The sequence below is a fragment of the Aedes albopictus genome, chromosome 1 (assembly GCF_035046485.1).
Source record: "Aedes albopictus strain Foshan chromosome 1, AalbF5, whole genome shotgun sequence".
NCBI classification, from domain to species: Eukaryota; Metazoa; Arthropoda; class Insecta; order Diptera; family Culicidae; genus Aedes; species Aedes albopictus.
The window spans coordinates 318,033,448-318,049,559 of record NC_085136.1 but is presented as its reverse complement, the minus strand read 5'-3'; the positions used below and the strand labels follow the sequence as shown (position 1 = coordinate 318,049,559).

The window sequence follows — 16,112 nt, the reverse complement described above, 5'->3', positions numbered from 1 at the left end:
TGCAGCTTCAGGACAAACTCTGCAAATTGGAATAGACAAGTGGAAAAGAGGGAACTTTATTAGAAAAAAAAAAATAGGAATAAACATACACGGAAAAATATTAAAACCCAAAGAATAAGTTTTAAAAACTCAAATTTGGCTAAACTGCTTTTAGTTTTAACTCAAAGTTGGGTTGTTTTCTCCCTCGCCCCACCGCAATGTTGTCGAAAACAAAGAGAGAAGCACCGACGCATCCGCTGCTCTTCCGTGGAAGAAGCCAAATTTGGGTTTTCTTGAGTTAACCCAAATTTGCGTCATTTGAGGCCTCCGTTGGGTGAAAATAACTTACCAGTGGGTTAATTTTTTTGCCGCTCTCAAACGAGAACTACTCACTCACCACTTTCGCTGTTTGACGCAAATTTGAGTTATTCCACGGAAGACCGGGATTGCGTCAAAACAACTTAAATTTGGGTTGATTTGTAGTTCCGTGTAGTAAGTACTTCTGCAAAGACCCTGGATTTGCCGGAAGCATATCAACAATTTTGGATAAAAACGGATGGTAGGTACCTATTATCTTCGACATTCCGATTAATACTTCACAAAAACTCTTTCAAGGATTAGAAATCCGTTTAGAGATTTGTTTAGAATTTTAAATGCTAATCTATCCAGAATTCGAACCGACATTCCTACAAGGAATTCTTTCAAAATCTCTACATGATTCTTACTTGAATTCTTTCCCGGATTTCTCCATGAATTTATACCGCAATTGTTACTTTAATTTTCTTCGTAGTTTCTAACAAAAATTTTCCCAAGAGTTCTTCTGTGAATTTACCACCGGTGGTTTTTTTCTGGCTTTATCCTGCTTTCCAAATTACCATCGTAAGATTTTTAAGGTAATTGCTTTCATAAATAGATCCTTCCAAGATTATTTGGTGGTTTCCTGATATGCTTCCATCATTCGATTTGAGAACGTGGTAGCGCGTGGTTATCAAATCTGTTGGTGCGAGTTTTGGTGCATTAATTTTTGATAAATTTGGGATTGGTGTGAGCGAAAACTTGTTTTTTCCTGGCATACAGACTTTATTAAGTGACGCTTTAGTGAATTGTTGTGAATTATTCAGAGAAAAGGTTGGAAAACCAATCAAAAGTGATCGGAGAAGTTTCGGCGGATTCAAGATGGCGGAAGGAGGCGGAGGTGGCCAACCTCCGGATCCGGGAGCTGTAAGAAAAAACAAAATGGCGAACCCTAATCCAGGCAACAAGTCCACCACTGGAAACGACAACATGGAAGTAGAACGGGAAAAGTACCTGTACACGAGGAACGACTTCGCACCGTACCGTGTCTATGTGGAGTTGACGGACAAGAGCAAAAAAATCAACAAATTCACACTAGGTGCATGGCTGAGGAAATCGGAAAAATACCGCAGAAGCCTAACTGAGATGAAATATCTCGGCAGAAGCAAGATAATCGTTTTCATGAGCTACATGACGGCGGCTAATGCGATGGTAGATGACGAAAGTTTGAAGCAGGCAGGATACAGCGCATACGTGCCACGACACCTCGTGTGCATTTCCGGAGTACTAGCAGGCATTCCAACAGAGATTACGGAAGAGGAGATCCTGGGTGACATTGAGAGCCCAGCACCTGTAATGAGCGTGTTCCGATTGTCCCGATACGTCGATGGAGCCAAGCAACCGAGCAACAGGGTGAGTGTGACGTTCCGCACGAAATACCTACCGGAGAAGATCAGAGTTTTTGGAACAACCTGCAAAGTCAACCCGTTCATTCGGAAGGTGCAGTTCTGCTCGAACTGCCACAGATTCAACCACAAGGCGACGAACTGCAGAGGACGACAGCGGTGTGATCGATGTGCCCGAATCCATTTTCCGGAGGAGGAACAGTTTCGAAACTGCACGGAGGAAGTGAAGTGTTTCCATTGCCGATCTAGCAGCCACCGAACGACGGATCCAAACTGCCCCGAACGAATGCGACAAGCGAGCATAAATGCGATGATGGCCAAAAAGTGTTTGACGTACGTGGAAGCGCGGGAGCTCGTTGCTCCAGTTCCAGTACAGAATTCATACGATCTGCTGGCTAACTATGAAGAATTCCCGGTACTCAAAGAAAGCTACGCTAAAATGACAGCTGGACGATACACAAAGAGAACAGGACCGAACGAGGGAAACGCCACGACCGCGATAGACAGAAAACCTGCTCAAACGGAACGAGAAAGCGGAATGTCAAAAAGGATGCGACTCCGACTAGACCGAAACATTGCAACAAGACCAGTGCAGTCAACTGAAAAACCAGAAAAATCGATCAATGGAACCGGACTGAAGAACACTGCTGCGGTAACCGAAAAGGAAAAATTGGAGACAGCAATTGCAGAAGCACAAAAAGGCAGAAGAGAACGCCAACCGAAGCGCAATGACAAATGCAATGAGCTTCTATTCGGCCCTCATGCAAACCCCTGAAATAACCGAAATTGGTCGCGAAAAAATAAAAGAAATATCGAAAAAGTTTTTAAACATTGATGATGTTATACTATAAATGTAGTTCAGCTTTAATCACTAATTTTCTTTTCTTTTTACATTCACAGCAAACATGTCTAATAAACTCAACTTTGTGCAGTGCAATATACAAAGTGTCACCAAAAACAAAGATGAACTGCATCGCACATTGATAGACAAAAACTATGCTGCCGCTTTTTTATCTGAAACATGGACTCAAACATCGCAAGAATCTGGTAGTAAGTACAATATTGCAGGATATAACAAGTTTATTAATTCAAGATATGATAATTACGGAGGAAGTGCCATTTATTTACGAAAAGATTTAGCGTACATTGAACTTGATCCACCATTAGTATCTGATTTCACACAAATAGTAATAGTTAAGTTAGTTTGTTTAGATTTGGTTATGGTTTCGATCTATATTTCACCTCAAATTCCAAATAACAATTTAGATACAGATTTAAAATCCATTTTTCAAAATTTGACAAATTTCTCAAAAGTAATTGTAGCCGGTGATTTTAATGCACATTCCACAATCTGGGGTAATGATTTTCAAGACTCCAAAGGCGAAATTGTTCTGGACAATATAAATGGTAGCAATTTAATTCTTTTAAATGATCAATCTAAGACTTTTATTCCTATCCAAAACAATAGAAATCCCACAGCAATAGACTTAACTTTAGCAACCGCCAATATTTATAATTTTCTACACTGGAAAACAACAGACAATAGCATTGGTAGCCATCATTTACTAATTGAATTTACATTTGATAATAATACACAAATAATTCAACCAAAATTTGTCTACAATCACAAAAAAATTCGTGCAAAATTAGCTGAAGTTTTACCGGAGGATTTTAAATCAATTGAAGATTTGCAAAAAATAGTTCTTGATACCTTAAAGGTGAAGATATGACGAAGCCAGACCTAGAATTTCCAAGAGCACAAATCTGAAGAACCGAACATCGGTTTGCGCTGAAAAGTTGATCGATTGGTTACCCGCTGGTGGTGACCAATCGATCAACTTTTCAGCGCAAACCGACATTCGGTTCGTCAGATTTGTGCTCTTGAAAATTCCAGGTGTGGCTTCTTCATATATTCACCTTAAACAGAATCAAAAGATTAGTAAATACACTCCGAAGTATTGGTGGTCAGCTGAAGTTGAGAAAGCTTGGCAGGAAAAAAATCTAGCTCGTTCTATTTTCAATAAAACTTCTAGTTTAGAGAATTTAATTGATTTGAAGAAAAAACAAGCCTTATTCAATAAACTAAAAAAAGATTCAAAGCAGAAACATTTTCAAAATTTTGTTAACATTATTAATACTCAGATGAATTCTTCAGAGCTATGGCTTAAAATTAATAGGTTAACAGGGAAAAAAAGTAAAATACAAACTAATAACATAATTTACGAGAATGAAAATATGGCAAACAGTTTTCTAGAGAAACATTTTGGCTTGAACGACCCAATTAACTTAACAGATGAGCAATATACTATCAACTATAATTTGTTAACTATTTGAAAATTCAACAGTATTCTTAACACTAAGAAAAGAAAGTCTAGCCCTGGGGATGATAAAATTTCTTACGAACTCCTCAAGATTTTCAATGAAGAAACTAAAATCAATATTGTAAAATTATTAAATGCCATATGGAGAGATTGTTATCTCCCCATCTCATTAAAAACAATTACAATAGTAGCAATACCTAAACCAGGCAAAAATCAAAATACAATAGATGGTAAACGTCCAATTTCATTAGTACCGACTTTAACAAAAATCATGAATAGTGCTGTGTTAGAAAAAATCCAATCTTTCCTATATCATAATAATATATTACCTGACACTTCATTTGGTTTTCGCAAAAATTTATCTACAATTACATGTATTAATTATCTTGTTAACACAATTAAAGAAAATAAGAGACAAAACTATGTTACAGCTTGTATTTTTTTAGATTTGTCAAATGCTTTCAATGCAGTAGTTACCGATAAACTTGTTGACATAATGCATAATAATTTCTTTCCAGCTGAAATTTCTTCGTGGGTTTCGCAGTTTTTGAAAAATAGAAAAATAATTTTTAACACGAGAACCGGAAAAATTGAGAAGTTCGTAAGCAATGGTCTTCCTCAGGGAGACGTTTTGTCACCAACTTTATTCAATATTTATACATCGAATTTGCATAAAAATAAAGATACAGATGTAGTATTAGTACAATATGCAGATGATTTTGGTATTGTAGTAAGGGCTAAAAATTTAGAATGTTTAAATCATAAAATGCAAACTGTAGTTGATAACTTTTGCCATCAGATGGTTGAATTAAATTTTAAAATTAATCCCGATAAAACTAAAATAATACTTTTTCAGAACTCCAATAACTTACTCAATATAACAATCAATAATATAAATATTGGAAATGTTAGATGTCATTTGTATTTAGGTGTAACTTTAGATAAATACTTAAGCTTTGGAATTCATATTAAGAATACAAAATCTAAAATTGTTGATCGTTTAAATATGATTAAAGTTATTAATAGTTTAAAATTTGGCGCTCATCCTCAGACTATGATTACTATTTACAAGTCTATTTTCAGAAGTATTATTGAATATGGCTCTACAATTTTTAATAATAGTAAAAAAACAAATAGGAAAATTTTGGAAACAACTAATAACACATGCTTAAGAAAAATAACAGGTTGCACAAAAACTACCCCACTAAATTCATTAATGGCAATTAGTGCCCAACAGCCCATTGCATTAAGACATGAATATATAGCCTCTAAAGAAATAGCCAGGATAGTTCATCATAACAGCATAATTTTAAATCAATTAAATTCTCTACCTGTAGATGTTGACACTGACAAATTAACATATCTTGAAGGCATATTCGTTAAATACAGACATATTTTTGAAATGATTTCACCTTGTAAACCAATAGTTCTAAATGTACAAGATAGACTATTAGATATTTATTCAAGTTTAGATATGATCACTACCTCTAAAAAAATACGAATCCCATGCAATTAAAACAGGCAGCTTTGTGTGTGATGAACGGTAAATTTCAAAATAGACCTAGAATTTTTACTGATGCTTCTAAAGATCAGAACACTTGTGGTATAGGTATATATAATGAGTATGCTAAATCAAGATATTTTTATAAATTACAAAACGAGACTAGTATAGCAACTGCTGAACTCATTGCAATTAGTGAAGCACTTAAAATTATAGAACAACAAGAATTAAATTTTGCAGTCATTTATACTGATTCCAGAACGGCGTGTTTAATTTTAGAAGAAGCTTTGATTTCACAATCGGTACCTCAGATAATAGTTGAAATTATAAATAGAGCAATATTTTGGAAAACTAGTATTCAGTGGATTCCTAGTCATGTTCAAATAGCAGGCAATGAAATTGCTGATTGTTTAGCGAAACATAGTTTGACCGAAAGCGTAACCAAAAATAATCAAATATTAATCAAAGATGCTTTTTGGAAGTTTAAACATATATTAATTGACAATAGTAATTTTTGGTATCAACAATATGCACAAGAAAAAGGGAAATTATTTTTTAAATTTCAGGATAAAATAGAAGCGAAAGCATGGTTTTTTGACAAACAATTATCAAACGAACAAACTAGACTACTCAATAGATTACTAACCGGACACAATTTTTCAAAATTTTGGAAGGCACAAATGAAAATAGTACAGGATGAAAACTGTGATCTTTGTATGAACCTGAAACTGGAGACCACATTATATTGCACTGCCCAAAGTATGGGCGAATTAGATCTAATTTTACTTTTGATTGCAAATTCAGAAACCTTTTAGAGCTTTTCAAAACTAAAAACGTAGATTTTTTTTATAGAAGTCACTGAATTTTTAAAAATGATTAAAGTTGAACTGTAATAATTTACGCGAAATCGAAGTAGAAAAAAAAATAATTAAAAAGCAAAATGTATTTATACGGTTATTTTGGGGAACACGAAAAAGAATGAGTCGCATCAAGCCTAAAAACGAAATGGTAAAGAGATAGCAGGGCATTATAGTCTTGGCAACTACGCCCTTAAATATGCTGTCATCAATTCGACGGCATCAGAGAGGAAGAAGAAGAAGAAGAAGAAGATATGCTTCCAGAGTTTCTCGCTGGATTTATCCCAGATATCCTTCCATTAGTGGTTTTCCGGGATAGGGTAGAAGCTTCAGTTTTGGCCAGTCCGGAGTTTTGGCCATAGTGCGGTATTGAGCCTTTTGCGATCTAAACCGGCGTAAATTTAATTTTTACTAGTAGATCCTAATACAATATGATGATTACAGCTGTGAAAACCACACATTTTGATTAAAAACTGGAAGAAAAAAATATATTTCCTTAAAAAATCTGCTCCCATATATCTATTTTGGCCAGGGTGCTTCTAATTTGGCCACTCCCATAAGAAATACACGTGATTGGCCAAAATAGAAACCAAACTTAAGAACATGGCCAAAACTGCGGCAGAGCTTCTATTTTGGCCAGTGCCACTTTTAATACAAAAATCAAGTATTGGCTTGATTTCTGCATTTTTCCTTCAAAATATAGATTGAAACCTTTTATTTGACGCATTGGTTGTTTTCATGGGATTATTGGTTATTTTTATAAAAATGATTTCCCTTAGACTGGCCAAAACCGGTGCCCGCACCCTACTATTTTTAACATCTCGGGATTTTTGCGAGATTATTGCAGGAGTTCTTCCAGGGGTTTCTTCCAGAGAGGTTTCCGAAATTTGTGTTAGATTTTATTAATGCATTTCGTTCATAGTTTATTCGGAGTTTACAGAGTTCCTTCTTTGTTTTTCTTAACAGTTTCTTCCGGGTTCACCCCCAGAACTACCCACCGAGAAACGGAACTGCACGGTGTTCAGAATCAACTCGGTCATAACGATAATTAAATGTTATTTCTACGCACCGAAAGCGCTATCGAGCGAAGCGAACTGGTGTGAACGACCGAGAACAAAACGGACTACCTAACAGCGAACGCACGCTGTTGGCAAGCACAAAGCAATCCAAAGCGCACACTTGCCTCCGTCTATACAGGACGGCAGCAGCGACAGAACTTTTCTTCCAGGAATTTGTCAAGGGATTCCTCCACGAATTTCTTCAGAGATTCGTCCAGAAATTATTCTCGAGATTCCTCTGGGAAATGCTGCAGGGACTCCCCTAAAAATTTATCCATTGATTCCTTCAGAAATGCCTCTAGAGTTTCCTCCAGAAATTCCACCAGGTATTCTTCTAGATTTCTTCAGGAGTATTTTTAGAGATTCTCCGTTAATCCCTGCAAGCATTCCTGTAGGATATCCTCCAAGGATGCCTACATGGATTCCTCCAAGAATTTCTAGGGCTTAACTCGCAAATTCCTTATGTGATTCTTTCTGCAACAACTTATTTTAAAAATTTCTTCAAAGATTCTCCCAGTCCCAGGAACTCTTCTTAGGATTCCTTCAAAAATTCATCCTTGTATTCTTTATGGTACTTTCTACAGGAACTGTTTTGGGATTCCCTTAGGAATTCTTCTTGAAACGACTTCCGGGATTTCTTCTGGAATTTCTTCAGGAACTCTTCTAAGTTTTCTTCGAGAATTTCTCTAAGAATTCCATCTGCGATTTCTTTAGGAATTATTCCTGATATTCCTCTACGAATTCCTTAAGAGATTCAATTTCTTCAGGAATTCGTCTAGGAATTTCTCCAGGGGTTCGCCTGGGAGTTCCTGCAGGAATTTCTCCAAAATTCCTCCAGAAATTCATCTAGAGATTCCTCCAGAAATTTCGCCTGAAATACCTTTAGAGATTTCTCCAGGAGTTCTGCTGTAGATTGATTCAGGAACTCCTACAGGCATTCCTCAAGGATATCCTCCAGGGATCCCTCCAAAACTTGTAACACGATTTTTTCAGAGATTCCTACGAGATACCCTCCAGGGTTTCATCAATGCATTCCTTCAGAGCTTCCTCCAGAAATTCCTCTGTAATTGCTTCCGGGATTCTTCCAAGAACTCCATCAGGAATTTCTACAGAAATTTATCCAGGAAATCTTCAAGGATTTCTTCCAAGGATTTTTTCTAGAGACTCCTACAGAAATTCATTCAAAGATTTCTCTAGGAATTACTTCAGGGAATCCTCCAAGAATTCCACCAGGAATTCTCCTAGGCATTCTTCCAGGAAATTTTCCAGGCATTCTTTCAAAGATTCCTCCTTGGATTCTTACAGAGATTTCTCCAGGATTTTTTTTCAGCGATTCCTCCGGAAATTCCTCCAGATATTCCTCCAGAAATTCCCCAGGAGTTTCTCCTGGGACTGTTTCAGAAATCCATGCAGGCATTCCTCCAGGATTTCATCCAGGAATTTTTCCAGGGTTTCTTCGTGGAATTACTCCAGGAATTTCTTCAGCGAATCCTACAGGAATTTTACCAGGAATTAATCTAGGAATTCCATCCTAAATTATGTCAGCTAATCATCCAAAAATTTCTTTGGGAAATCCTTCAGAGATTTCTTCAGATAATTTTAAGGATTTTCTTCTAGTATACCTTCTAGATTTTTTGAGGAAATCCTCCAATAATTCTTTTGGGTTTTCCTCCAGGAATTCCGCTTAAAATTCCTGCAGGAACTTCTTCAGGGATTTTTCCTGGGATTTCTCCACGAATTTCTCCAAGGATTCCTTCAGAAATTCCTTCGAGGATTTCTCCAGGAATTTCTCCAAATATTTTCTAGAAATTCCTCCAGGAATTTCTCAGGAGATTTTTCAGAAATTTCGGCCAGAGTTCCTCTAGAGTTTCGCTCAAAAATTCATCCAGCAATTGTTGTAAGAATTCCAAAGCTACCTTCAGCAATTCCTGAAGGAAAATCTCCAAGAATTCTGCCAGGCATTCCTCCAGGATTTTATCCAGGAATTCCAGGAATTCTCCAGGAAATACCCCAAGAATTTCTTCAGGAATTTCTCCAGCAATTTCTCTAGGAATTGCTCCAGGACATCTCTCAAAAATTACGTCAGCAATTCCTCCAGGAATTTCTTAAGGAATTTCTCTAGGATTTTTTTTTCAGAAATTTCTTTAGCAATTAATCCCAGAATTTCTCTGGAAATTTTTCCAGGAATACCTCCACGATTATCTCCAGAGATTGCTCTAAAAATTCATCCAAGAAATCCCATCAGGAATTTCACCAGGAAATCCTGTTGGGTCTCACCCCAGAATTCTTCCAGGAATTATGCCAGGATTTTTTCCAGAAGTTTCTCCAGGCATTCCTCCAGGATTCTGTCTAGGGATTTTCCCAGGGATTGCTTCAGGGATTCCTCCAGGAATTCCATCAGGGATTTCTCCAAGAATTCCTCCAAGGATGCCTTCTGAAATTTCTCTAAGATTTCCGCTAGGAATTCCTCAAGAGATTTCTTCTGAAATTTTTCTAGGCATTCCTCCCAGAATTCTTCCGGGAATTTCTCAAGAATTTCCTCCAAGGAATCAATCTAGGGATTCTTCTAGTATTTCCTCATGCGATCTCTTCAGATATTTGTCAGAGTTTATCGCTGAGTTCCTCCCGTAGATCCAAAATTTATCTTAAGTTCCTTCAGGAGGGGTTTCGGGATAGCTTTAAAATTGCGAAGAAAGAACGTGGGGTAAGGTGGGCGTTGGATTCAGGTTGGTTTTCTACTTCACAGAATTGTTACTTGTTCTGTGGCGGAGTTGGTTAACGCGCCCTGTCTAGCGAACTTTGGGAGACGTGGGTTCAAACCCCACCAGAACTACGTGGACTTTTTTCACAATTTTTCCACTCAATTTGTCCATTTTTCAACACATATTGTGCCTATGAGCTTCAGGCATTACGTATGTCTAACATACCATTTCGGTTGGTTATCCGAAAAAACAACAACATTCATGTTTAAAAACAGTTTCTTTTAGGATTTTTGCGAGATTTTTTGCTGAAGTTCTCCTAGAGATTTCTTCCAGACAGGTTTCCGATATTTCTCTTGAATTTCATGGATCAATCCTAGATTTCATACGTAGTTCCTTCCGAGATTTCTCTTAGAAGTTTTTAGTGTTCCTCTTGATTCCCCTAATACTTTCTCACGGGTTATTACAAATGAACAACTTTGGTATGTATCTATGTTCGTCGCGTAGCAAAGGTCAGTCGCGGGTTACTATACATCACTTCTCCCTAATTTGCGACGCCTATCAAACGACAGAACTTCTCCTGGGTCTGCTTCGTCATTGGTTTGGTGAATCTATCTGCCGGTTGGCTAAAGGTTGGGATGTAGTTGAGCTTGGCTACACCGTCCTCCAGGTTTTCATGTATGCAAAATGATAGCGGATGCTTGAAAATGTTCAGTTTAACTGAACTTTGATGTTTGTTTTTCTGTGCTGAATTCCTCATCGGATTTCTACCACAATTTCTCCTTTAAATTCTTTCGCAGTTTCTCACAGAATTCATCACATGTGTTTTTTGATGAATAATTTATCAAAATTTTCATCCAGAGGTTTATTACGTATTGGCTCCCATGAATAGTTCATTCCGAGAATTGTTCGATGTTCCTTCATCAATCCCGAAAAGTTGATCCTAGCATTTCTTCCAAAGGTTTCCCAATATGTTTCTTGCTGGATTCCTCCCGGAGATACTTTAAAAATTTATGCAAAGTTCCATCAGAAATTTCTTCCAGTAGTTTATCGGAACAACTTTCCAACAGTTCGGGATTTTTGCAGAAGTTCTTCCAGAGATTTTTTCCAGATGGGTTACCAATATTTTTTTCTTGATCTCTTTATGGGATTTCTCTTACAGGTTTCCACAGTTCCTCCTTGAATTTTCTTATTGTTTCCTGCTGAGATTGCTCCCACAACTATTTTTCGAAACATCTCAGTATTTGTCAGGATTTCTTCCGAGTTCTTCACGAGATTTTTTAAATAAGCCTCTTTGGAGTTTCTCGCAAGATTTCACTTGCACTCTTTCCGACATGTCTTCTGAAATTTCTTACAAGGAGTTTCGTAAATTATCTCCGGAGTTATTCCGAGACAAACTAATTGAAAAATCCCTACAAGAAATCAAAGAGCAACTATTGAAGGAATCCCTGAACTAGCATCAAGAATCTTAAAACATTTACGGGTAGGGACTCTGGGAAAAACTGTGGGAATAATCCCGAAAAAGTCAACTGCAACAAATCCGGTAAACAACTACGCAGAAAAGCCTAGAAAAATCGCTGAACAAAAACGGAAAGAACTCTATGAGAAATATCAGCAATAGCTCCAGAAGAAATCCCAGAAGGAAAAAAAAAAAATAGTTAGGCCTATTGATTAGGCAAATAAAAGAGAAAAATCTCGGCAGAACTCTTAGAGAAATCTCAAGTGAATCTTTAAAAGAAACCCCGTGTGTACCTTTAGGAATTATCAAAGCTGTAACTCCTGTAGAAATCCAGAGAGAACTCTAGAAGAAAGCTCACGGAAATTTGGAGAAACTTCGGGAAGAAAACCAGTAGATTTGTGTAAAAGCCCTTAAAACCTTTTACGTTCAAATGCTTCAAGTAGAAATTCTAGGAATATTTCCGGTAGCAACTCTGGAAGAAACCCTGATAAGATCTTCTGGGGAAATCCCATGACGAAAGCCGGAAGGAATTGGGGAAAATATTCAAGAGGAATCCCTATAAAACCTCTAGGAGAAATCCCGCAACAAAGAGAGAAACTCTTGTGGAGATCACCAGGATAAATATTGGCAGAAATATCAAACAATGTCTTTGGGCAAGGCGCAGGAGGAATTCCGCGAAAATCCCACGAGGGACTGTGCTGCCATGTGCTGCATAGTTGTCCCAATGGTTATAAGGATTCCCATAGAATTTGGGACAACTATGCTGTACACGGCAGTGTGGGGGCAATATCGGGAAAACCTCTGAAAACAGTTCTGGAAAGAAATTCTGCAGAATCCCTGTCAAAAACTAGTGCCATTTTTTCAGCTGTGATTCCTGGAGGAAGGCCAAGAGGAGTTCCAGAAGGAAGTCAATGGGAAATTTTTTGGAGGAATCCCGGTTAAAAATCTTTGGGAGAATTCCAAGATGAATCCTTGGAGAAATCCCTGGTAGAATTACCGAAGGAATTCCTACAGGAATGCCAATTCTTTGGTAGCGTTCCTGTATGTATGTATCAGAGTAAGAATTTCAGGAGGAGTCCTAGGGTAAACTGCTGGTCCTAGAATCACAGAAGGAGTTGCTGGTGTAATCCCAGCTGGAATTCCTGGAGGAAAGCCAAGAGTTCCTGGAGTACCTGGATAAAATCTTTGAGGGAATTCCTAGCGAAATAACCTAAAGGACTCCATTGCATAATTCCGGGTGGTATCTCATAATAGGAATTTCTACTTCGAATGAGTGTAATCAGTTTCGCACTGCAGATAACTGACACTGAGGAAGATTACAAGTGATAGTCGAAATACGCGTGTCTGTCGAAGGATAAGCAATTAGGGCGAAATTAAAAGGTACGAAACTGATTATACTTTTCCGAAGAGGGTATTCTGCTTAGAGGGTTCGAAAAGTCGGTGCAACAGAAATTTCTATAAAAAATCCTAGGGGGAATTGCTTTTTTTTTGTTTTTATTAATGTGTATTTTAACTTATAGCTAATTCTACACTTTGGGGGGAATTGCTGTAAGAATCTCCATAATGAACTTTTGGAAGAATTCTAAGAGGACTTTTTCCCGACACGAATACCTACTATGTTAAAGTGTCGTAAATAAATAATAATAATAATAATAAGAGGAGTTTCTTGAATAAATACCCAGAAAAATCCCTGGAAGAATTGGTAGAGGTAATCTGGAGGAATCCATGGAGGAGCCTTTAAAGGAATCAAAGCAGGAATTTCAGTAGGAGTTCCAGGAAGATTTCCCGGAAGAATTCCAACACGAATGTAAGGGGAAAATCCTAGATGAATTCATGGAGGTATCAAAGTTAGAATTTCTGGACGATTCCTAATTTTCGACTGATAACTTCTGGAGCAGGCTTTTAAGTTCCAGAAGAAATCAGTCCAAAATTAGGAATTTTGGAAGAATCCCGGTAAGACTTCTTGGGAAACTGAATCCGAGAGAATCTATGGGAGAACTTCAGAAACGAATACCAAGAAAACAACTTAGGTATCTATGGTTGTCGCGTAGCTAGGGTCAGCTACGGGTTAGTATGCATTATCTTCCGATGTTCCTCTCAAGATTTCTCCAATAAGAGTTTTTCGCAAGATTTTATTTTGGTTCCATCCGATGTTTCTCTGGGAATTTCATAGAGCAAATTCCATAAGTTTTTCCAGGAGTCATATCAGAAAAAGCTTCAAGAATATTTCCGGGAGTAACTATTAAATAAATCTCAGAAGGAGAACCCAAAATCTCGGGACAATTTCCGTTAGGGATCTCGACAAAAATTCGAAGAATAATCCCGAGAAAATCTGTGAAAAATAGTCTCAGGAGGATCACTGCAAGCAATTCTGTAAACAACTACGAGGTAAAGCCTGAAAAAAAGCTCTGACAAAAAAAAACCCGGTAGAAGTCTATCAGAAAATATCAGCATTAGCTCCTGCAGAAATTCCAAAAAGAAATCCGGTGAAAATCTTAGAAGAAAGTCTAGAAAAACTCTGAGAGACATTCAAGGACCAACGCCGGAAGTAATCTTCAGAGAGAATCAGTAGAAACTCCAAGAGAAATCTCGAATGAAACTTCAAAAGAAAGCATGCGAGAAAGTTTAGGAACTATCCTACCTGAAACTCCCGTAGAAATCTCTGGATAGACTAGAAGAAAACTAACGGAAATTTCTTGAAGAAGCTACAGGAGGAACATCGTAATAAGTCCCGGAAGGAACTCTTGAAGAAAAATTTGCCAAAAACTCTAGGAAATCTTTGAAGGAGCTCTAATAGAAATCTCCGATATAACTCCTGTAGAAACTCTAGGAAAATTCTGGAAAGATTTCTGGGGGAATTCCCAAGATGAACACCGGAAGGGTTCGCGAAGTGTTTTGTAATTGTAATTTTATTAGTTACGACACCCTGTTGGATTTTTTTGTATACCTATTATGTTTTCAAGATAAGTCTTAAAAGAAACTCTAGGAGGAATTTTTCGACAACAACTGAGATATTCTGGGAGAAACTCTTGTGGAGATCTTGGGATAAATCCTGGAAGAAATTCATCGGAGAAAAATCACACGAGAGACTCTGGGACCAATACCGGAAAAAAAACTAAGGAAGAAATTCTGTAATATTCTCGTGATAAAGTCCAAAAAAATCCGTAGGAACTCAGGAATCGTGGAAGATTCTCAATAAAGAATCCCGGCAATAACTGTATGCCCATCCCATCCCTCAAACTCACCAATCGTATTGATCGTGATGACGATCGGTTCCGAGGCAATCTTGGTCCACGGCACGCGAATCGCCAGCTCATGGATGTGCCCCGACAGGAACTGGAACGGCAGCGACAGCTCCTCCTCCAGCACGTCCAGCTTCAGGTCCAGATTCTGGAAGACCACCTCGCCACCCCACAGGGACACCTGCGAATCCTCCGGCCGGATGTTTTTCACATACTTCTCCACGTAGCTTAGGATAATGGGTGTGATGTAGGACTCGATTTTAAACATATTTTCGCGTGATTTTGCTGTTCCTCGATTACGACCGAAAATTCACTCAAAACCAAAACATAACGGGACTTTTTGGCTGCTGATGGTGTTCCTCCGTTTCGAACGCAAATCGACACAAAGTTCAACGCTTTCGCCGCTCACCACAGATCACATTCACTGGATAGCACGCAAAGTTCGTAAAATCGGTGACTAAACCACACTTTGAAGGATTTTTTCTTCAGCACAAAGCTCCCGATAAAAATGTTGATAACACGGGCAATAATTATTTTTTTCTCGCGTTCCACGGAGGCAGTCTTCACACGTCTGACGGACGGCAGACGACGTCGACGACGACAGAAGAATGGGTTTCTTCTTTGTATTGCGGCGGTTTTATTATTATCGCGTGATGTTTTTGTCGCGTTTTCGCGTGCTCTTGTTTGTGGGTGAGGTGTGGGTGAGACGGTTTGTTTTGTAACGAAACGGAGGAGAAACGTCAGAAAACGGGGAAAAACAAACAAGGGGTTCGGTTCGCCGGTGGTCGAAAAGGGGGTTGAGCGAAGAGGTTTTTTGTTTTTTTTTTCGACCCAATTTGGCTGCGTGATGGAATGAAATGGCTGAGTGATTGTGTGCAATCTCGGGAACACAGTGAGAAAATGTTTACGAAAATCATCTGGAAAAACATTAAACATAAAATAAAATAATATAAAATAAAAACATTGGGATTCATGCGTTGGGGAGTCGACAAACAGACAAACGGGCGTAACACTCTTTATAAGACTTTAGCACATGTATTAAACGCCGAATTTAAATCCGGAGAAATTCGCGAAAAGGTCGTAACTGACAAAATGTACACAATTTAAAAGATTATAAGAGTGAAAAGATGCTAGATTTTCCTACTAAATACTCACAAACTTTCCTTGATATCACTTTTCTAACTATTTAAAATCACGGGTTAAGTAGAAGGCGTAATCCCACGAGAATCCTTCCAGGATTCTGTCGAGAATCCTTCCAGGATCCTGTCGAGAATCCTTCCAGGATTCTGTCGAGAA

The 16,112-nt window shown here is 38.0% G+C and overlaps 1 protein-coding gene across 1 annotated transcript in view; it reads right to left on the bottom strand.

Annotated features, from left to right (window-relative positions):
• The window catches only part of LOC115264243 (intermembrane lipid transfer protein VPS13B-like), a 17,679-nt gene extending 2,191 nt beyond the window's left edge, over positions 1-15,488 (bottom strand). The window contains exons 1-2 of the mRNA XM_062861074.1: positions 14,820-15,488; positions 4-19 (exon numbers count right to left, since the gene is read on the bottom strand). Coding sequence (XP_062717058.1) covers positions 4-19; positions 14,820-15,084 — 281 coding nt within the window. The 5' untranslated portion in view covers positions 15,085-15,488. The remainder of the gene's footprint in view (positions 1-3; positions 20-14,819) is intronic.
• Positions 15,489-16,112: the final 624 nt, after the last annotated feature.